Source organism: Pleurodeles waltl, chromosome 11 (assembly GCF_031143425.1).
Source record: "Pleurodeles waltl isolate 20211129_DDA chromosome 11, aPleWal1.hap1.20221129, whole genome shotgun sequence".
Taxonomy (NCBI): Eukaryota; Metazoa; Chordata; class Amphibia; order Caudata; family Salamandridae; genus Pleurodeles; species Pleurodeles waltl.
In genome coordinates this window covers 152,858,548-152,881,601 of record NC_090450.1, presented here as the reverse complement: position 1 = coordinate 152,881,601, position 23,054 = coordinate 152,858,548, and the positions used below count along the sequence as shown (strand labels likewise).

General features: G+C 41.8%; 1 protein-coding gene across 1 annotated transcript in view; it reads left to right on the top strand.

The window, feature by feature from the left end:
• The window catches only part of ARHGEF26 (Rho guanine nucleotide exchange factor 26), a 380,358-nt gene that overhangs the window by 153,824 nt on the left and 203,480 nt on the right, over window positions 1-23,054 (top strand). Inside the window, exon 7 of the mRNA XM_069213320.1 lies at window positions 7,012-7,164. Coding sequence (XP_069069421.1) covers window positions 7,012-7,164 — 153 coding nt within the window. The remainder of the gene's footprint in view (window positions 1-7,011; window positions 7,165-23,054) is intronic.

Sequence of the window (23,054 nt, the reverse complement as noted above, 5' to 3'; positions counted from 1 at the left end):
AGCAATAAACAGGAGTGTGAGAATCTGGAGTGCAGCTTGTTTGTTCCCCATCGGGTTGGATATATGTATAAGAATGACTGCCTCCTTGTTTTTCTGTGATCCCAGTGGACTCCCACAGGATTTCTGTGAAAATTGCCAAATTTGTTTGTATTTTGGTCTGGAGAAGAGGTCCTGTAGCCCCATTATGTGTTTTTTTTTTTAATTTTTTTTTTTTACTTCAGGGCAGGGGACTTAGGGCCTCATTATGACCCTGGCGGGCGGCGGAGGCCGCCCGCCAGGATCCCGCCCTCCAAATTACCGCGCCGCGGTCAAAAGACCGCGGCGGGTATTACGAGTTTTCCCCTGGGCTGGCGGGCGGTTCCAGTAAAACCGCCCGCCAGCCCAGGGGAAAACGACCTTCCCACGAGGATGCCGGCTCGTAATCGAGCCGGCGGAGTGGGAAGGTGCGACGGGTGCAGTGGCACCCGTCGCGTATTTCAGTGTCTGCAAGGCAGACACTGAAATACTTTTCGGGGCCCTCTTACGGGGGCCCCTGCCGTGCCCATGCCATTGGCATGGGCACAGCAGGGGCCCCCAGGGGCCCCGCGACCCCCCCTACCGCCATCCTGTTCATGGCGGCTTTCCCGCCATGAACTGGATGGCGGTAGGGGGGGTCAGAATCCTCATGGCTGCGGAGCGTGCTCCGCAGCCATGGAGGATTCACACGAGCAGCGGAAAGTCAGCGGGAGACCGCTGACTTTCCGCTTCTGACCGCGGCTGAACCGCCGCGGTCAGAATGCTCATTGGAGCACCGCCAGCCTGTTGGCGGTGCTCCCGTGGTCGGTGGCCCTGGCGGCCACCGGCCGCCAGGGTCAGAATGACCCTCTTAGTCTGTGAATCTTGTAAAGGGTGCCAGTAACACCAATCAGAGTGCTCGCTCCCACAGGAGCATGTATCCCATGGGAGCAAAGTGGCCCAAGGGGAAAAAAGCTCCCTAGGCTAATCAGAACGCTCTACTTTTAAAACTTGGGGTTTCTCACGAGAATCCCCCAAACACAACCATCCAGATATAAAAATATTTTTAAAACTTAATTTTTTCAAAACAACTGAAGAGATTTACACCAAACCCAAAAAGCACAATTTACAAACCAAGATCTAGCTTTCTGCCAAATTTGGTGTCATTCTGTTCAGCAGTTTTTTGTGTAAATGGTTCTGACAAAAGTCTATGGAAAATGCATGGGAATTTTGTGTTTTGGGGCCCCCTTCTCTTCTCGGCCATGCTTGACGAATCACCCTGAAACTTTCTATGCGGAAACTAAGCAAAAGAGAGCGCTTTTTGGGAAAATTGGGTAGTTTCATGGGTATTCATCAAGTGGTGCCAAAGTTATAAGCAAAACAAAAAAAAAGCATTTCCTATGGAACTGCTGACCTAATCATACCTACTCGGTGGTGACTGCCACATAGTATGAACTACTGTGTCATTGCAAATAAATCTAGGACCTCTTTGAGTAGATGTTCTCCATTTATTAAAGTGTTCATGTTACACAGAAAATGGTGTGTTTTGACTATCTATCTATCTATCTATCTATCTATCTATCTATCTATCTATCTATCTATCTATCTATCTATCTATCTATCTATCTATCTACCTAAATATCTATCTGTCTGTCTGTCTGTCTTTCTATCTATCTATCTATCTATCTATCTATCTATCTATCTATCTATCTATCTATCTATCTATCTATCTTTCTATCTATCTATCTTTCTGTCTATCTAGCTGTCTATCTTTCCAATGTTATCAGTCTATCTATCTATCTTTGCAAATGTATAGGTCTATCTGTCTGTATATCTAACTTTGCAAATCTATCTATCTATCTATCTATCTATCTATCTATCTATCTATCTATCTATCTATCTATCTATCTATCTATCTATTTATCTATCTATCTATCTATCTGTCTATCTATCTATCTATGCAACACTATCTGTCCGTCTATCTCTCTGTATCTGTCTTAGTAACCTTATCTATATATATGTTAGCAAATCTATCTATATCTATCTTTGAAAACCTATCTCTATGTATCTTTGAAAACCTATCTATCTACATCCATTTTTTGCAATCCTATCTATCCCTTTGGAAATGTATATAGCTCTATCTTTGCAATCTATCCCTCTAGCTACCTGTCTATCTTTTCAAGCCTCTCTACATTTCTATCTTTGCAGGCCTCTCTCTATGTCTGTCTTTGCAAGCTCCTCTGTCTGTAATTATGTAAACATTACAAAATATCCTTGGCCAAGGCAATAGGCTGGTAGTCAACACCATTTTGATTGGCTTTTTTAGTTTCTGGTGTTAGGCAAGGACTTTTGATTTTAGTAAAATCATGTGTATAACATAGTACGATGTAGTGGTTTTTAGCCAGACTCCCTTCATTAGTCTATTGTGTCATTCATATTTCTCTTCCACCTACTCCAGCATGCATCATGGGGAACTGGGTCAGCCCACTCCAGCTATTTTTAGCTACACTCCGAGTTATGGTGTGCTGCTCTTTCACAAGAAGCATATCCGCACACAAGGTGGTTAAGTGGCAGGGAATATTTTGATATGCTTTTTGAGACAAAAATATGTTTTTGCCATTAGTCAATTTTCTTTTTTTTACATTGCTGAGGTCCCAGCATCATCCCCAAGAATAGTTTTGAAAATCCATGGGATAACAAAATAAGTATTGCTAAAAGGCTGGCGGTAAATACCAGGCTTATTGTCTTTGCCAAAGCTTGCCGTTAACCGGATTCAACATATAATGTGATATCTGTATAGCCAATTAAGTCAGATAGATAGTGGAATTTTTACTCTTTCAAGCCTTTGTTTTCTTTTAAGTATGAAATTATTTTCCATGGTTTCCTAGATAATTCTTATGTGTATTTATGTGTTGATTCTTTGAATATGAAGTGATGTGCCTTCTGCATTCCTGCACCTACAAAAAATAAAGACATTATGACACTACTTTGTTTATTACATATACTTCACTGTTTATACAGAGAGAGATATGGGTAGTGGTGGTAAACCGGGGTGCACTTCCCAAGCGTTATGCAAGTATAGTCAATGAAAGTTCATGTCAACTGTTGTTCAAAAGTAGGGTAGAACACAGTGCTATGCGGTGAGACATGCTCCACTACCCAAAAACATAGTATAGCATTCCAGGGAAACACCATGCATATAATACTCAGAGATACTGCAGCACTAGAAAATAGTTTGTAATCAACATGTTGTCCAGATGAGTTTAGTTGTAGTAGGTTCCTTTTATTTGTAGACAAGGACTTCCAATTAGGATAAACCTCCTATCCACCCTTCAGGGAGGCAGAGAATCTCTATTGCCCTTATGTGGTGGAGTACGGCCCGATGCCAGGATGGGCCTCCCCCATCCTTTTGTCTGTTTGGCACCATTTTGAAATCCTCGTGTCTAATAGGCTTTCACCTGCCCTGCGGTGGCACATTGGTGCAAATCCCCATCTACCCCCAGGGGGACAGAAAGACTATATGGACCCTTTTTGGGATGAGGTTATGGCCCATTGTCAAGGTGGTATATTCTCACTCCTTTTTTTGCCTCAGTGTTTAATCCCTGATTTCTGTCTAGTGGGATTTCCACCCCCAGAGGATGGCAGATTAAGGAACAACCCAACAATTGGGGCAAAACTCCTATCTGCCCCCAGGAACAGATAGACTGTATTGCTGCTTTTGAGGTGGAGGCATGGTTGTGTTGCCACCACCACCTTAAAAAATTCCACTTGTCTAGTGGGCTTTCTACCCACTTTGGCAAAACCCACAATTTGTCTTAGAAGGGGAAGAAAGACTGTCCTTCTCCCTTTCAGGGTGGGGCAAGGCCTTATGTCAGACTAGGAATTGAACTGTTTTCAACTCTCTGCAGGCTGGATTGAAACCAGGCATGTGTTTCATGAGTGCTAGATCTGCAACTGACATTGTGTTGCTGACACCATTGCATCAGCTGCAGGACCGTCACACACCCCTGGACTGGAGCTGGAAAGTCTGTGATGGGGGTCACAGGAGCAGCAAACAACAGCTGCTGCGCTAGTGCCTGGTGCTTATCGTGACCTCCCCTCAATAATGCACAGGTGTGAGCCCTGTTGATGAGGCGGACTTGTCAATAGCCCTCAAGTGGCAAAAGGAACCAGGTCTGTTTGAAAAAACAAAAACATTCCTATCTGGGAAGATATCAAAATCAGCCTCCCTGGAAGCCACCTGACATGATGCGAAAGGTGAAGCTGTCCAATAAGTTCAGCTTCCCATTTGGAAACCTGTTACCACTTCGTTTGAGGAGCCAATAACATTTCAGTAGTTTGCAAACAAACATTCAACTAACGCCTTATAGACAGTTAAGGATTTTTAAGAGCTGTAGCATTTGAAACTGATTTAAAATGATTGAGAAACACAAACTACTTGAATTGTTTGTAATGCATTTTTTATTTGGAAACTGCCAGATGAGGTAATTTTTTGTGAGAGTGGCTGCACATTACACAGAGAGTGCACTGTAAACTCTTCATACAAACGTAGTTATTATATATGTACTTTGAAGTTTAGCTGACATACACAATTATGTATATATTCTGATGTATAAACCCCAGAATTGATTTGTATATTTAGTTATTCATTTTAAATTCAATGCATACTTCATATATGTTTACGTAATACTCACATGTATATATTTTTTCTCACAAGGACAAGATGTAGGTCTGTCTTATGTATCTTTTTCAACATGGGATTTATATTAATTGATGAAAGTGGGAGCGCAGGTGTTTTAATAAATATTATTAATGAGTGTTCATGTATTCTGAATAAAGGGTTTGTGTAGAAAATATAATAACATAGAAAAATAATGCACGCATTTGAAAATGTGATTACGATGAGTGGCCGCCAATGTTCACGAAGTGTACTTATTAATATTATAATAATGTGAAATGTTGAATATATGCTTGACTAATGTAGTAATATGTCATGTTAAAGGATATGCATTATGTCTTAGCTTTATTAATTGTAGGCCTTAACTTCGCAAAGTTCTTGGTCTACTTGCCAGGCCTCATGTCAAAGCTGTGTTTCTCTACGTTTAATAAATGGTTGTCTTAGAGAGTTAAACTGTGAATTTCCATTTGCATTGTTTAAATGTGCTCATAACTGAGAGTTTTCTCATGAGAGCCGACTGCTGGAAGATGCTGCTCTTGCTAATGTAACATTTTGTGTGTAATGTGTGTAAGACTGACTTTCTTAGGAGGAGAACAATGGAGATACTAACTGGAGTAGAAGCTGCAACAATATTGTTACCTGACAAGCTGGATGATGAGGACATTGCAGGACAATCAATCAACGACATATGAACAGAGTAATAGTAGAATTCATAGATTTGGAGTTTTAGTTTAATTGGACAAAGTGGGAACATGCGATTGATTGACCAATGGGGATTTGGGAAATAGTTTTAGTGGTTTTGATTTAACAGGACTGCACTGAGAAGAACCCAGCATTCTGCATTTAGCATTTTTGCCTTAAACATTTGCCACACCGTCTTTGCCCATTTTCTTGCTGGCCGAAAGATCAATATTTCTTGTGCGTTTTGGCGAGAGAGGTGCTTAACTTTAATGCTTAAAGACTTTGCGTTTTCTGAACTTTGATGCTGAATCCTGATGCCTGATGTCCTGAGGACGAAGACTGATTCTGCTTGCTGATCCACAATGAGGATAGGTATTATGAATTAGACTGTTGATTATTATGTCTATCTTCTTTTCCTTTCTAGGTACCAACTGCACTGTTTGATAGAACAACATGCTGATGCTAATCTGGTGGTAGTTAAGGATCCTTACTAATGAAATTGTGCTAATAGAAAAAATGCTTGATGAATTTCTCTGCTGAACTCGAATGTATGCAATCACACCGATGCAGTTCACTTTGTTATTAATTTGCACCATAACATTAGAATGTGTTGTAGTTCAAGCTTTGATTAGATTACATTTCTTCCACCGCCCTGGGCAGCCAGTATTGTTTATGTATGTGTTTCTTTTGATTTTTAGATTAATCTACGTGACCTTAACATTGTAAATATAGGAAAATAAATATTCTAACTTTTACCAAAAGGTGTGGTTATTCACGACTGAAAGGTCATGGTGCGTGACAATTACTGACTCTATTGATCATTACTGTTATTGATTGTTATTGATTATTGATATTGTGTATTGGTAATTGATAATGTACTGGAGCTATGGTAAGAACATCTTAATTGCAAGTCAAGAGGTTCATCAACCTATTTGCGTCCCCTTGTAAGTTTACTTATTAAGGTCAGATGCGCTAACAAGAGCTGTAATTTACCAAATGGGGATTTGAACTTTGGTCCGGAAACTTTTTTAAACTTGAATTGTTTCATTGAGGGAAATTTAAAAATAACAAATATGTTGCTAAATTTTCCTATGTCCCTTTGTGCATTTAGGAAAATGTCATTATGATGTGGGTCTCAGTTATGTGAAACATATATTTAAGGATTCTGGACTATGCGCTGTGCTTTAAACCACTTTGAAAGCAAGCAAGCCTTTAGCTAATATCGATAGTAAACAATACATACTCATCATCTCCTAATGTTGACTATGATCCATAACATTTGACTAGGTATAAAGCGTATAAGTCCCATCTAGATTTCTATTCACTGTGCATTACTTATTAACTTAAAAAGTGAAGTAGTCCTATTACTTGGGCCAGTCGTTAAGGTTGCATGATGTTTTGGAGCTCAATAAAGAGTTCTGTGAATAGATCTTTGGTTCGTGAGGTCTCTGTAGGTCACATTTTCGAATCCATGCAGGGAGAAACACCCTTTTTTGTACTTACAATTTCAATACATTGAGATAGATAAAGGTAACAGCAGTTATTTATTGCTCAACTGAGGACTTGAAACTGTCCTACAAGGCCCTTAAAAAGCAGTTCTGAAGAAAATGCTTATTTATACAGTATCTTTGTGCTTTAGCAATCTCTTTTCATTGCAGATTCTTTAAGGAACTAGAATCCAGACATCAGAAAAATATTTTACTAGAGGACATAAGTGATATTGTGGAGAAGCATGCTAAGACATCTTTCGATCCCTACGTGAAGTATTGCACTAATGAAGTTTACCAGCAGAGAACACTCCAGAAACTCCTGTAAGTCATGCACTACGCTAGACACGTTATTGTTTGGTTTCCTTCCAATATATTAATAACAGTGTCACCAGCAGTATTCCAAGTGTGACGAGGACCCTAATGCAAGTAAGGGTATTGCTTCCTGCTCCCAGTTGTGTAGTAAAATACTGCCACAACTGTGGAGCATGGCTTCTCAAACCACTGGACATTGTTGCCACTGTACCTGTATCACTAATAATACCCACCCCCACCCTGTCTTTTTATAGAACAAAAATACCATCAGCTTTATCAGTTATGCAGACTTCAAAAATGTTTTCACACAATTCAGTTGCATCTTTTCCTTTCAGTGGGGGATGTTCTGGTGTACACAAATAAGGGACATGGATACCTCAAATATGCATTTCAGACAAATTAATCTTATATATTATTTTGTGACTGATGAATTGATAGTTCCTATATATGTTGATTAAGTTAATTAATTAGTGAAGACATTTTACTTCCTTGTTTTGCAGTGTCTGTACATGACAGAAGGAAAATTATTTGAGAGATATTACCTGCATATACTCAACTCAGGGCAATTTCAAGCTGAATTAAAGCAAAATAAACTATGGCTCTTTACCATGAAGTTCATGGATACCTATCACTAAGGCCATCTATACGCCAATTCCAGGGGTTTCCTTGCTCTCTTTGACAATGGGCCTCATTTAGAGTTTGGGGAATGAGTTACTCATAACAAATGTGGTACGAGGTATTGCAAGTGGCATGGAGTACAATGCACTTGTAATATGGTGGCTGGGATATGTGCCACTTTTCTGGAGGATTAATCCATCAGCTAAACTTAAAATTAGGTAAATGTTTTAAAGAATCAGAACCAGAAGAATCTTGCAAATTGAAGGGACATATTTGTATTCTTCATAGATGAATACTTTCACTACTACTGGAACTGGAACAATTAGGCAGCACTTGGTTGCATGATGTCAAAGCTAGACATAATGTTTTATGAGTGAGGCTGTAATAGAGGAATAAGTCATATTTTTGTTGGTTGAGCAAGGTGTGTGTGCAATCTCAGTCCAAGTCTTGGCCAGATGTAACTCTGTCATTAAGTTCATTAGAAGGTGCATCTTGATGTTGGTACCAAGCCACCTCTTAAACAGCTTCCTTTATTATCAACACTGGGGACCATTAGAGAGAATATCTCTTTGAAATCTATTGATATCACAGATGTATTCAAATAAATGACTCCTTTTACTGGCCACCACTTTTGATCATTTTAACCAAGTAGCAGAGAAATATTTTATGCTAAGTGGCACCAGCAAGAAACAAGTTCATCACCTGCATGAGTGAAGTTGCTATCTGGATGAGTCTCAAGCTCAAAACCAACAAGACAGAAGTAGTGATCTTGGCAAGATCAGTTCAACATGGGACTTTATCAGGTGGCTGGGCAAACCGAGACCCACACCCACACCAAAGCCCATGGCAGGAACCTCAGAACAGTCATTGACACAAAAAGTTGGACATGATTGCACAAATCAACACTGTAATTGCTTTGTGCTTGCACACCCTGAAGATGCTGAGGAATATCTTCAAATGGCTCCCAAACAAGACTAGAAAAACTGTCACTCATGCCCTAGTCACCAGCAAATTGGACTATGAGAACAACATGTATGCTGAGATCACCAAGCAACTCACTAGAATGCTACAAACCATCCTGAATCAGACAGCAGACTCACCCTTAACCTCCCACTAAGAAATCACATCACAACACAATCATTCTCAGGAAACTACACTGGCCACTGATACACAAACACTCTCAGTTCAGACTCCTCATACACCTTCAAGGCACTACAGAACTTAGCTCCCACCTACTTGAACAGTTGCATCTCTTTTCACCAACTACCCAGACACCTCCATAGGACTACTACTCACACACATCCAACGTGTATACAGAACCAGATCAGTAGAATAGGTGTTCTCTGGCATTGCACCTAAAGCGTGAACCCACCTCCAACTCCACATCAGAGCATCATCCTCTCTTCTTCAATTCCACAAGAAACTCAAGACCTGGCATTTCATTTAACCAACCTACCACAGGCGGGGCTAGGCACACACACCTGCCGGTGATAATGTGCTTTGCAAATACATTAACAATACATTAACATAGCAAATACACATAACACAACTAGCCTGAACATTGCTGGTCCCAGATAACTACTTTTGCTTTCAGAATTATTAATCTGGTACGAAGCATAGTGACAAAACAACTAAAGACCAAAACTTATTTTTCTCAATGAAAAGGGAACCATACCAACCACCCTGCAAGCTTATCTTCTTACAACGACAAATTGAACTCAAACAAAAAAGTTACTGTTGCAAAAAATGTTGTGTAACATTGCTATATTTATGTACATAGCCAGTTGCACACCCTCTATTCCAAATTCAGGCCTATGGAAAGAATGAATTGGCTTGATGAATAAAAAGTGGAGAAACTAGTGTGCACCACCTTAATTGGACCCACACTTGTACTTATCGTACTTTTCAGCTGTATTTAGTATGATACAGTTGGCAACTGATAGATGGACAATGAGATGGAGGAATATGTCAACAATAAAGACCCAGAATTCCATCAAAACAAATATTCTACCTACGATTACAGATGATGAAACAATGTGCTCCATAATTCATTGTGCTCCTGGGGTCCTGCCTTTCCTTACTCCTTTTTAAGAGTTATATGTGTGGGTGTCAAAGCACAAAAGTTGGATTTACGGATGTAGACCAATGATATACAGCTGGCAGTATGTCTGAATGGTGAAAACAGGAAACCCACAAACATAAGACTCACCACCATTAAGACAGTAACTGAGTGACTATCTGATTAATAGTTTTTATACAAGCCTCCTGATGTGCCACTAATTGAGCTTAAACTGAGGTCATTTTTTGGCAGATTACCAATCCTGGAAACTAAGGGACTTTGTTTTCTGGCAACTTCATCAACAGCTGGCTCAAATATTTGGCAATATCTATTGACTAGAAACTAACTGGAGAAGCAAAGGTTGAGTAGAGAGGGAAAATATGTACTTTTTAAGTAGAACTTCTGAAAAGTTTAATTTTAGTTCTCAAAGCATTGACCATGCCTAGGCTTCATTAAGGCAATTTATTCTCTCTTGAGCCAGATTTTCACAATCTCACCTATTTCAGTTTAGCCATTATAACAATATAAAATTACAGCTAAGTAGCAATAAGGAAGTTTGGGTTCTTTTTTTTATTTGAAACTATCAACCCATGCCTCAAACTTCGGAAAGCACTGAATTGATTGTTTGTCCAGAGGTGACTTAACTTCAGGACAAGGGGTCTGACTAACGGTCTTGAAGGCAATAATGACAACTGGATGTTGAACTAGGATAGTCAAAATACTCAGCTCAAGATTTCTTAGATCCTCCTGGACACCAAGGTTAGCTCCCTGGTATTCAACATATGGTAGACTAGAGACAGAACATTCACGAAGATGGAGACCACTCCTGAGGACTGCCGTTAGTGCAGCATTTGAACACATATTCATATTTGTGTTTGGTAGACCATGCAGTCAGTTTAGCTAACTGGGGGAGTAGACATGTGAACTGTACATTTAACATTTTATTTTGGAACCTTAGTACTAAAATAATTAAGGAGAGTAAAGTGTTACCTAAATTCAGCATCTTCTTGTAAATTCCACCATTTCTTATAGTACTGTCCACAAACCATAACAAAACACAATAAATGATGGTGTGATCCATCAAGCAAAATAGATGTAGTAATACCACGGGACAGTAAGCAAACTACAAATTATTATTTTTAAAGGTGGCTATGAGTCTATTTTTAAATAATCAAAGACGTAAAAGGAGGGATCCAATAAATGAACAATGGCTACAGGGGTAAGTAATGCCCACTTGCTCATGGTGTAGATTTATTGTGACACAAGAAATTGGTACTGTGGCTTGTCAAAGAGAAGGCTTTGTGACAAAACTTTCAAAAGCATAAACTAGTTTAATCTTTTTGTTTAATAGTGTAGATATGAGACCATATGCTTAGTTAAAATCAACAAATTGCTGTTACCTGTACTATAGTACCATGGACCATTTTCCAAGCCACAGGTTTTAGTTTTCCATTTTCATTTTGAATTGGCCTAGCAATACATCTTTTTCACTGTTCCATCTGTTAGATTGTCTGTAATGGCTGGTAATGTGAACAGTGCCATCATATTCCTATAGAGACATTCTGTGGAAAAAACGTTATTTGAAAGGGCTTATTACCAATGAAAAGCAAAGAAGTGTGGTCAGCCTACTTTTGGTCAATGGAATAATTCACAGATTCTCATTATTTAAGGATTACTTATGGAGGGGAGATGGTGGGTGGGAACAGCAAATTAAATTCCCTAGGGAACATGGAGCTCAAACAAAAAAACATACACCAAAATAGTCTTGCAGAACTCAGCACAACTGAAGAATGTCCAGACATGCAACAAAACTAAAAAGAGATTCATTTAACAGACCCACCCTTGAAAGAAAGCCGGATTTTATGCCATTCCTCTTTCTGAGTCCCCCAACTGCAAGTCTTCTAAATTGCCCCTATGAAACAGTAATCACAGAAGCTACCCCTTAAAGAATTGTCTCTATACACCTCGCTCTTCTTCACACTGACCACAGAATCAGGCCCACATTCTGGCACATCTCAGCTACAGTAACATCATCTACTTTTGTCTATTCACGAAACACATTGCAAGGCTCCAGAGACATCAGGTCCCATATATAGATAGTTGAATCACATCAATTCTGCTCTTAAAGCTCTCACCTGGCTCTCAGTAAATGCTAGGATTCAAGTCAAGGCTTTGTGCACAGTGCACACAGCTTACTGAGGCATATCTCCCAAACACTTGCAGAAACTGACACCACTATACACCCCTGTGAGACACCTCTGCTAAGAATCTCCCCTCAGATTAACCAATCATCCTTTGGAAGAAGGACTCACGATATTAGATCCTAAATATGCAAGAACTGAAACTCTGGAACCTCATCTAGGGTTTGAACCAACCACTTGAGGTTCAGGAAAAAAGAACTCTTCAGAATTGGCTTCAGCCGAGATTAAGTATGGAATAATATCACCCATGGTTATTCACCATTCTCTACGGGAAACTAATTATCGCATTCAGCCCTCAAACTTTATCTTCTTACCTAGTTCAAGGGGAACACTGCTGCCTTGTTGAGGGGACTACACATCCCAGGAAAACTCTCACCTGGTGCTGTAGTGTTTTAGAACCTGAGCCAGTTGTGAAAAGGAAAAAGACTACTGCAAAGTTGCTTGCAAGGGTAACAAAAACATAATATCAAGCATCAAGGCCAGCTTTCTTCTTGGCATTTCAAACAGTATCAAAATCAATCCAACACATGCAGTTGGTCCTGCGGATATGGATGTGTTTGATTACGATATTTTATGTAGAAAAGCTTGCGCAATTTTAAAGGAAAAATTGGCTCCGCTTAGGAATAATTAAGATGTATTAAGAATTGTTTGGAGAACATCAGGAAGATGTCTGCCCTTGAGAGCGCCTTGGATGCATCATTACCCACACCTAACATTGATTGAGACAGTATAAGTCAATCTGTTGATCGCAAGAGAATAATGGTCTCTGTAAGTCCGCAGGTCCCACCCAAGGATCTCATTAGTTCAGCCATACCTGTACTCACAGGATCAGAGGTGAATTCCTCTAGGCAATGCCACAGAGAGAGGCACATCTCTGGAACACTGAGGGCTAGTATTGCAGATCAATTTTATTCTGGAATTCGATCTGAGCCCAGAAAAAATCAATTGGATCTGCCTCTGGCATCTTGTCCCTATGTCACAGTGCTGGCATGAGTCTTCCCTCTCAAGGAATCACAAATGGAATCATGGCTTTAGCTACGTGATAAAAGTGCCATTTGACTTATCAAGCCTAAACACTTTAATCCAATGAATATAAAGGAGATAATGGCACAAAGTGTAGGATGGGTGGTCGCTCAAAGAAAGACACAGATGGGGACTGTATTGTGTTAAATTTTCGCAAACCACTCTGTCTAAGGAATTTGTTGAGATTTCAGGTTCTTACTTGCTGCAATGATACATACATATGAAACAAACGGGAGCACCTTGCCTCACACTCCAGCATGCACTGAGCCCCATTGCATCCTGGTAAATGCAGTACAAATTTGTTTTTACTCCATAAAGTGGCCTGTAGTTTTTTACCTTAGTAAGTGCAGCTAGTGCTGTATATCCCTGGACATGTGTTTCTGGGTTTAGCCCTTCATCAACAGAGAGCAGGATTGTCTGTGGGTTGCTGGAAATGCTGCCAAAAGTCCTCTCAAGTTTCTGTACCACTCACTGGCATGCAGGTGCTTCAACCAGAGCTCATCAAATCACTGGCACAGGGAAACTTCCTTAAACAGGAAACAGACGGGAGCACCCTGCCTCACACTCTAGCATGCAGTCAGCCCCATTGCATCATGGTAAATGCAGTACAAATTTGTTTTTACTCATAAAGTGGTCTGTAGTTTTTCACCTTAATAGGTGCTGCTAGTGCTGTATATCTCTGGACATGTGTTTCTGGGTTTAGCCCTTCATCAGCAGAGACCAGCTTTGTCTGTGGGGTTGCTGGAAATGCTGCCTAAAGTCCTCTCAGTTTTCCATACTACTCACTGGCACGCAAGTGCTTCAACATGAGCTCGTCAACTCACTGGCTCAAGGGAGCCTTCCTTAAACAGGAAACAGACGGGAGCACCCTGCCTCACACTCCAGCATGCAGTCAGCCCCATTGCATCATGGTAAGCGCAGTACACATTCATTTTTACTCCATAAAGTAGTCTGTAGTTTTTCACCTTAGTAGGTGCAGCTAGTGCTGTATATCTCTGGACAAGTGTTTCTGGGTTTAGCCCTTCATCAGCAGAGAGCACCTTTGTCTGTAGGGTTGCTGGAAATGCTGCCAAAAGTCCTCCCAGGTTTCTGTACCACTCACTGGTGCGCAGGTGCTTCAACCAGAGCTCATCAACTTACTGGCTCAAGGCAGCCTTCTTAAACAAGAAACAGACAGGAGCACCCTGCCTCACACTCCAGCATGCAGTCAGCCCCACTGCATCATGGTAAATGCAGTACAAATTAATTTTTAATCCATAAAGTGGTCTGTAGTTTTTCACCTTAGTAGATACAGCTAGTGCTGTATATCTCTGGACACGTGTTTCTGGGTTTAGCCCTTAATCAGCAGCGAGCAGCTTTAGCTGTGGGGTTGCTGGAAATGCTGCCAAAAGTCCTCTCAGGTTTCTGTACCACTCACTGGCACACAGGTGCTTCAACCAGAGCTCGTCAACTCGCTGGCGGGAGCACCCTGCCTCGCACTCCAGCATGCTGTCAGCCCCATTGCATCATGGTAAATGCAGTACAAATTCATTTTTACTCCATAAAGTAATCTGTAGTTTTTCACCTTAATAGGTGCAGCTAGTGCTGTATATCTCTGGACACGTATTTCTGGCTTTAGCTCTTAATCAGCAGAGAGCAGCTTTGTCTGTGGGATTGCTGGAAATGCTGCCAAAAGTCCTCTCAGGTTTCTGTACCACTCACTGCCCCTAGTCCACGCTGCTCCCTGCTGATGACGGGCTAAACCCAGAAACACGTGTACAGGAATATACAGCACTTGCTGAACCTACGGAGATGAAAGACTCTTTTTACTTTTTGAACGGACTACGAATCGACTGCATTTACCAAGATGCATTGGGGTCTTATGTTATTGCTGGAGTGCAGGCAGTGTGCTCCCTCTCTTTGAAACTGTATTTTGATGGATCCCTTGAGCCATGTCTGACAAGTCTTGGGAGGCACATGTGCGCCATGAGCGGTACTTAAACCTGAGAAGACATTTGGCGGCATTCCAAGCAAGCCCCTAGTCCACACTGCTCCCTGCTGATGATGGGCTAAGCCCAGAAACACGTGTACAGGGATGTACAGCACTTGCTGCACCTACCGAGGTGAAGGACTCTTTTTACTTTTTGAACGGACTACGAATGGACTGCATTTATCATGATGCATTGGGTCATACTTTGTTGCTGGAGTGCAGGCAGTGTGCTTCCTCTCTTTGAAACAATGACAAATTCATATGTTTGCTCCCATTAAGATACTTTTATAAACCCAAAGCAATAGGAGACCCGTGGAGATCCCAAATTTCTTATACCCCCAAATCCACAGCTTGCATTATGAAATAGGTTCTCCCCCTTGAGAAAGTGGATAGGTTAGATTGACTTTGAGCCTATCTTGCTGACAGGATGCACCAATAACAGAATTATCAACTAAATTGCCCTACTCTGTTAATGCACCTATGCCCTTGTACTGTTTTGGTCCCTGAGGGATCAGTATTGAGGTTTCTGAGCTGGAATGTAGCAGGCCTTCAATCTAAGATCACAATTCCTGAATAGTTAACATTTGTAAGACATTATGATGTACTTATAATTCAAGAAAGCTGGGTACCACCGGAGCTTTCACTTGATGGGTTTGAACGTTATTGTGTCCCAGCAACTCCTTCTCGGTAGGGCTGTCTGGCCATCTGGGTAAACCTTTCTGCTGGGGGTAGTGTGAAGGTAATTGAAACCCAATATGACAACTTTCAGGTTGTGAGGTATAAGAGGGGATTAGATTTGTACTTAATTCATTTTTATAATAATGATGTTAATAGTGCCGACCCTAAATTCACAGTTTTATTTGATTACATTTTACTATCACAGAGTGATGTTGGCATCAAAGAGCAGTTGGCAGGCTTCTGCTTATCAGGAGATTTTAATGTTAGACTCTTCACATATGGTAATCCCATGAACAATGCAATGATTGCCACAGCAGATAACCAAGTAAACTCTTTGAACAGCATGGATACTCCAGGTACTGAATTGATGGGGTTTTTGCTCACTTATGACTTAAATAACATAATGGATATTGTTGGCTGCTCTGATTTTTCGATACCAACTTTAAGGAATAGAGATTGTTCCTCTATAATAACTTATTTCTTTTTTTTCATCTAATTTAGTAGATTTACTATTGGACGGGAAGGTAATTCCATCTGACTTTGGGGACCATAATGCTACAATTTGTCATTTGTAATTGTATTTGTAAAGCATGTTCTGGCCATAAGCATTAAAACGCTGAAAGTGAGTTATGCAGAACAGAGTGACCATGATCAGAATTTACTGGGAGAAAAGACAGATTTTAAAATGCTCACAAAAAGATGTATGAACATCCAGCCTCCTGATATACATACTTGAAAAGAATCCCAGAGCCTTGCTGCTGCAACCAAAAAGGTCCTGTCTCTCCATCAAGCTTTTAACCATCCAAAAACAGGCATTGATTGTTCGATTGGCCTGAAGATCAAAAGTCAAAGAATTATCAAACATGATGCCTAAGTCTTTGGCTGCTGTTATGGGGGATGGTAGATCCCTACAAAATTCAGGCTACCAACGATTACCCCCAAACCGGCCTATCCGTTCCAAATACCAGAATCTCAGTCTTTTCCCTGTTATTTTTAAGCCAGTTCTGGCTCATCCATCGATTGACTTCCCACATGCAATTGTGGAACCTGTCCGCAAGCTCTTCTCAGTCCTTACTTATGGACACAAGAAGCTGCTTATCGTCCGCTTACAAAGAGACCATGAAACAGTGTTATCGAACCAATTTCAACAAGGGTGCAACATACAGATTCAAAAGGGTCAGACAGAGGTATGACCCTTGACCAACAACACAAGGTAGCTGAGAAGGGGCAGCTCTGTAGTCCCTACAGCTATATGTAGTACATCTGTCACCCAAAAAAACTCCAATATACCTAGTGCCGCCTCTCTCAACCCTGCCTGTTGTAACCGCCGCACCATCAGCTGAGGGGAGATGGTGTTGAATGCAGGTGACAAATCCAACCAAGATAGTTACTCCCCACCTGGTCCCCTTGTCTGTGTATAGAATCTGAAGTTTCAATTAGGGCGGACTCTGTGCTGTGGAACTGTCGGAATCCATGTTGGGAAGAATTCAGACAACCATTCTCGAAAAGAAAGTTAACGAGTTCACAATTGAGGTGATACTTTCACTGCCCCCTAGGCCTAAACTGAGAACAGAGTGCGGAGCTACAAATATTCAACCTACCACCAATGGTTTATGTTTAGTTTGGAGAGCAGTAGAACCCAGACAACCTTTTTCTAATATGGTTAAGGAGAATATAAACTTGGTTGAAGCCTGTTTAGCCGAGAATGATCCTAAACTTGAAGTAGTAGGGTCTTTCACCCAGCATTGTTAGAATATTAGGAACAAGCTATCGCGCCAATCATGCACGTTAGTTGTTAAGCCTAGGTGATTTAATCAAGAACGTTCAGAGGCTAACCATCAATTACGCAGAGCACTTACAGCAAACCCTGAGGACCCTGTGTAGGTGGCACTTCAACATAAGGTATATAAACAGGTAACTTCCAGGAGGAAGAGGGAAGTGCTACAATTACAATGATACTCACTGGCTGTGTCTGCAGCCAAGAAGAATAGTAAACTGTTTTGGGAGGCCATGTCAGAAATGAAGAATTTGAGTCGAGTGGCAACACTGATTAGTTGTCCCATTTCAAGTGAGTCATGAGTGGCACACTTTACAAGAATTTATGCTGCAGCATCATTATCAAGTGAATATCCAGTCAGGCCCAATTTTAAGAAAATAGAGATATCCTTGAATGAGATTGAAAATGCTATAGCCCAGGGTGTTGTGAGTAAGGCCCCTGGGCCGTAGGAATACCAATTGATCTTTTAAAGTACAATCCTGGGTTTTTGGCACCCCTATTGATGAATGTTTTTTAATGGTCTCGCCCATTGCCCACTACCCAGCTACTGGACAACTTCCATCATAGACCCTATTTTTAAAAAAGGCAGTCATTCACAGCCGGGTTGTTACAGACTGATCTTCTTAATCAACACTACAGGAAAGATTCTTGGGAGGGTTTTCTATAACAGGATTAGAGAATGGACAGAGGAGAAGCCCATCGTGTGCCCTTGTCAATATGGGTTGAGGGGCCATGTTGGAACTACAGAACAATGCTTGAAGTTGTGCCTTCTTATCGGGAAGCATATTGTTGCCAAACGTTTGCCTTTGTATTTGTCTCTTATGGATTTGACCGAAGCTTTGATTGAGTTGATCGTTCAAAGCTGCAGTCAAACCTTCTTGCTAGTGGGATGGAGGAGGCACTAGTGGACTTTATAGCATATTTGCACATGGACACTAAAGCCAGAATTAGAATAAGTTCTGATGGTGAGGTCTCAAAACATATAGGAGTCTTTCGCAGAGTAAGACAAGGATGTGTTTTTCCCACTTTTATAAATTTTATATATTAAGAATCTTCACCCTTTTTCAATGGAGATAACATTAGATGTCCAAATTATTTAACGCTCCTCGCAGCCCTCACTCTTGTATGTGGATTACGCTGTATTATTAGCTCATACACCAAGAGGCATGTGTCTTCTTGTCCATGGTTTTGTGCATTTTATGGGTGCAATAGATCTACAGACCAATATTGCAAAGTCTTACTGTAAGGAAATGCCTCCTTGGCATGGTTACCCCCTGACGTTTTGCCTTTTGCTGATACCAAGTTATGATTGAAAGTGTGCTGGGACCCTGCTAACCAGGCCCCAGCACCAGTGTTCTTTCCCTAAACTTTACCTTTGCTTCCACAATTGGCACAGCCCTGGCACCCAGATAAGTCCCTTGTAAATGGTACCCCTGGTACCAAGGGCCCTGATGCCGGGGAAGGTCTCTAAGGGCTGCAGTATGTCTTATGCCACCGTGAGGACCCCTCACTCGGCACATGCACACTGCCTCACAGCTTGTGTGTGCTGGTGGGGAGAAAATGACTAAGTCAACATGGCACTCCCCTCAGAGTGCCATGCCAACCATACACTGCCTGTGGCATAGGTAAGTCACCCCTCTAGCAGGCCTTACAGCCCTAAGGCAGGGTGCACTATACCACAGGTGAGGGCATATGTGCATGAGCACTTTGCCCCTACAGTGTCTACGCAAAACCTTAGACATTGTAAGTGCAAGGTAGCCATAAGAGTATATGGTCTAGGAGTTTGTCAAACACAAACTCCACAGTTCCATAATGGCTACACTGAAATCTGGGAAGTTTGGTATCAAACTTCTCAGGACAATAAATGCACACTGATGCCAGTGTGGAATTTATTGTAAAATGCACCCAGAGGGCATCTTAGAGATGCCCCTGAATACCAATCCGACTTCTAGTATGGGGCTGACCAGTTTCTGCCAGCCTGCCACAACCAGACGAGTTGCTGGCCACATGGGGAGAGTGCCCTTGTCACTCTGTGGCCAGGAACAAAGTCTATAGTGGGTGGAGGTGCTTCTCACCTCCCCCTGCAGGAACTGTAACACCTGGTGTTGAGCCTCAAAGGCTCACCCCTTTTGTTAAAGCACCATAGGGCATCCCAGGTAGTGGGGATGCCCGCCCCTCTGGCCACTGCCCCCACTTTTGGCCGCAAGGCTGGAGGAGATAATTAGAAAAACAAGGAGGAGTCACCCTCCAGTCAGGACAGCCCCTAAGGTGCCCTGAGCTGAGGTGACCCATGGCCTTTAGAAATCCTACATCTTAGTTTTGGAGGAGTCCCCGATAGGATTAGGGATGTCCCCCCCTCGCCTCAGGGAGGAGGTACTAAGAGGGTGTAGCCACCCTCTAGGACAGAAGCCATTGGCTACTGCCCTCCCAGACCTAAACACACCCCTAAATTTTGTATTTAGGGGCACCCCAGAACCAAGGAAATCAGATTCCTGCAACCTGAACTAAGAAGAAGGACTGCTGACCTACAATCCTGCAGAGACGATGGAAGACGACAACTGCTTTGGTCCCAGCCCTACCGGCCTGTCTCCTTACTCGAAAACCTGCAACGCATCCAACAGGGACCAGCGACCTCTGAAGCCTCAGAGGACTGCCCTGAACCCCAGGACCAAGAAACTCCCATGAGCAGTGGCTCTGCTCAAAAACAGCAACATTATTGCAACTTTTCTCCAACTTTCAAAGAACTCACACTTCCCGACGGAAGCGTGAGACTTCACACTCTGCACCAGACGCCCCTGGCTCGGGATTCAGAGAACCAACACCACAGGGAGGAATCCCCGGTGACTGCAACCCCCCGAGTTTCCCGAGACGACCCTTCTGGATCCCCACAGCGCCGCATGCAGAGAGAATCCAGAGGCTCCCCCTGACTGCGACTGCCTGTAACAAGGGGTCCGACGTCTGGACCAAGCACTGCACCCGCATCCCCCAGAACCAGAAGGAACAGAAGTTCAGTGCAGGAGTGACCCCCAGGTGACCCTATGCCTAGCCCAGGTGGTGGCTGGTCCGAGAAGATGCCCTTGTGCCCTGCCTGCACCGCTAGAGTTTTGGGCACCTCTTTGACCTCTGCACCTGAACGGCCCTGAGCTGCTGGTGTGGTAACTTTGGGGTTGCCTTGAACCCCCAACAGTGGGCTGCCTATGCCCAGGAACTGAGGCTTGTAAGTGTCTTACTTACCTTATAATCTAACCAATACTTACCTCCCCCAGGAACTGTTGATTTTTGAAGTGTCTACTTTTAAAATAACTTATTGCCATTTTAACAAAAACTGTATATGTTATTGCTCTAATTCAAAGTTCCCAACTTACCTGTGTGGAGTACCTTGCATTTTATGTATTTACTTCAAATCTTGAACTTGTGGTTCTAAAAATAAATTAAGAAAATATATTTTTCTATATAAAAACTATTGGCCTGGAGTAAAGTCTTTGAGTGTGTGTTCCTCATGTATTGCCTGTGTGTGTACAACAAATGCTTAACACTACCCTCTAATAAGCCTACTACTCGACCACAGTACCATAAAATAGAGCCTTACAATTATCTAATTGTGCCACTATCTCACCTCTAAGGGGAACCCTTGGACTCTGTGCACACTATCTCCTATTTTGAGATAGTATATACAGAGCCAACTTCCTGCACTTACATAACAGCTTGTGGACCAAAGAAGCATTGGTTGCCAACCTTAACAGTTTGTAACAATAGTTTGAAATGCACTAGTACTTTTTCATATTTAGGCCTAACCTTTGCGTATAGTGGCTCCTGGGCCCCACATATTGTCCATTGTAGGGCCAAACTAGTAAAAACAACTGACACTTTAATTAGTTTGCCTCAACCTTTGGGTTGACTAGCACTTATGCCCCTTTTGAAAATATGTAGAACATAGTGCATCCCAATGGTAACATACGGAGCAGAGGTACAGGGTATTCAAAAATGTGACGCAATTTAGGTTGAGGGAAACAGGCTCTTGGGCATCCCATATATGGAAGATTATATTAGAGCTCGCCCACCTTTGGTATGGTTGACAGTGTAGGGAAATAAGGAGGCAAGCCTTACAAGAGATATTATTATGCATTGCCTTAGCTGTGATAAAGGCTTATAAATTCCCTGGATAGCCAGTGTAAAATCCAGCCTGTGCAAGGCCAGTTTACAGCATGTTTTTACAGGCCCTGAGGGAGATGCTAATATTATTAAAAAAACAGCTACAGCAAGCATTGTTTGATCTAGCTGGTACCGGAAGATTGGTCACAGAGGTGGAAGACCAGTGTGGCTGCATATCTGAATCTTGTAGCAGACAGCTCACCTTTGGGCTATTTGACTAGACAAATGGGCCGATGGGAGTGAAGTCTATTGGTTCATTACAGGGTTGGTACGATAAAGTATTTGCTGAGTTCTCCATTGGGTTTTAAAGCTAATCTTGATTCCATACCCTGCCCGTGTGATGGAAAATCAGGGCAAACGATGATGCACTTTACATTTTTTTGTGGTTACTATTTTATGTATTTGAAGCATGTTTTGATCCCCCTGTTAAAAAGGTGTCATTCCAATAATGTAAGGGCTGGCCTCAACCTTTTTGTGCAGCTTAATGATGAAGAGGTATCTGCCCATGTAGGTGCATTTCTGAAGGCATTAGTACAGGCTTGGGGAACTATGAGCACCGATTAAGTCCATTGGAATGATCATCTCACTGCTTTGTACACTGTTGCCACTGTATTAGATTTTAGCTTTTGTTTTTAGTCATGTTTTTTTAAGTAATGTGTGTATTTTATCATGTACATTTCACTTTTATGGATACTTTTGGTATTCAAATAAAGTTATTGACTGATTGATTGATAGTAGATATTCAGTGAAAATATGACACAGGATGACCTCAAGGTATAGTCACTCCAATCATAAAGAGAGAGCATGGTTGTGGGAAGGAAGGGGGGGCTCATTCAGTGTCTCTCGTGGAAAGTGCCAAACACCCAAGATTGGAACCTGGCTTAAAAGGTTGTCAATGTATAGGTCTCATTTGGAGAAATAGGGCACTCCAGAGAGTCCCCTGGTCCTACCGCACTCTGGTGTGGTATGAAGTTTCCATTTGCACTGCCACCATGCTCCATCTGTGGTAGCCCAGTCAATATGAGGGTTTATCAGGATCTGGATTAACCTAAATCAAGCAAAGGAGTTCATGCCTCTAAGCTTGTTACCTTGGTGTGTAATGGGAACAATGTGTCAGATGATCAAGTAAAGTGATTACCTTTATGCATATAGAGAACATTTGTTGCTGAAAGTCACCCTGGAGAATGCCAGGAGTAGACACAGGCAGGAGAGAGTTTGCAGTTATGGGAGAGAATCGCTTTTCGCACTTATATAGATCATATGGGCAGACAGTGACCCCCAAATCATAAATATTTTTCTTTAGAGCACAAACTCTCTGTTCCCATTACAGCCAGTAAATTTGAACAATCTTCAGACTTCTTCATGTTATAGAGCATACGTAGAATATGTGCTTATGGTCCGGAAGTGATAATAATAATAAAT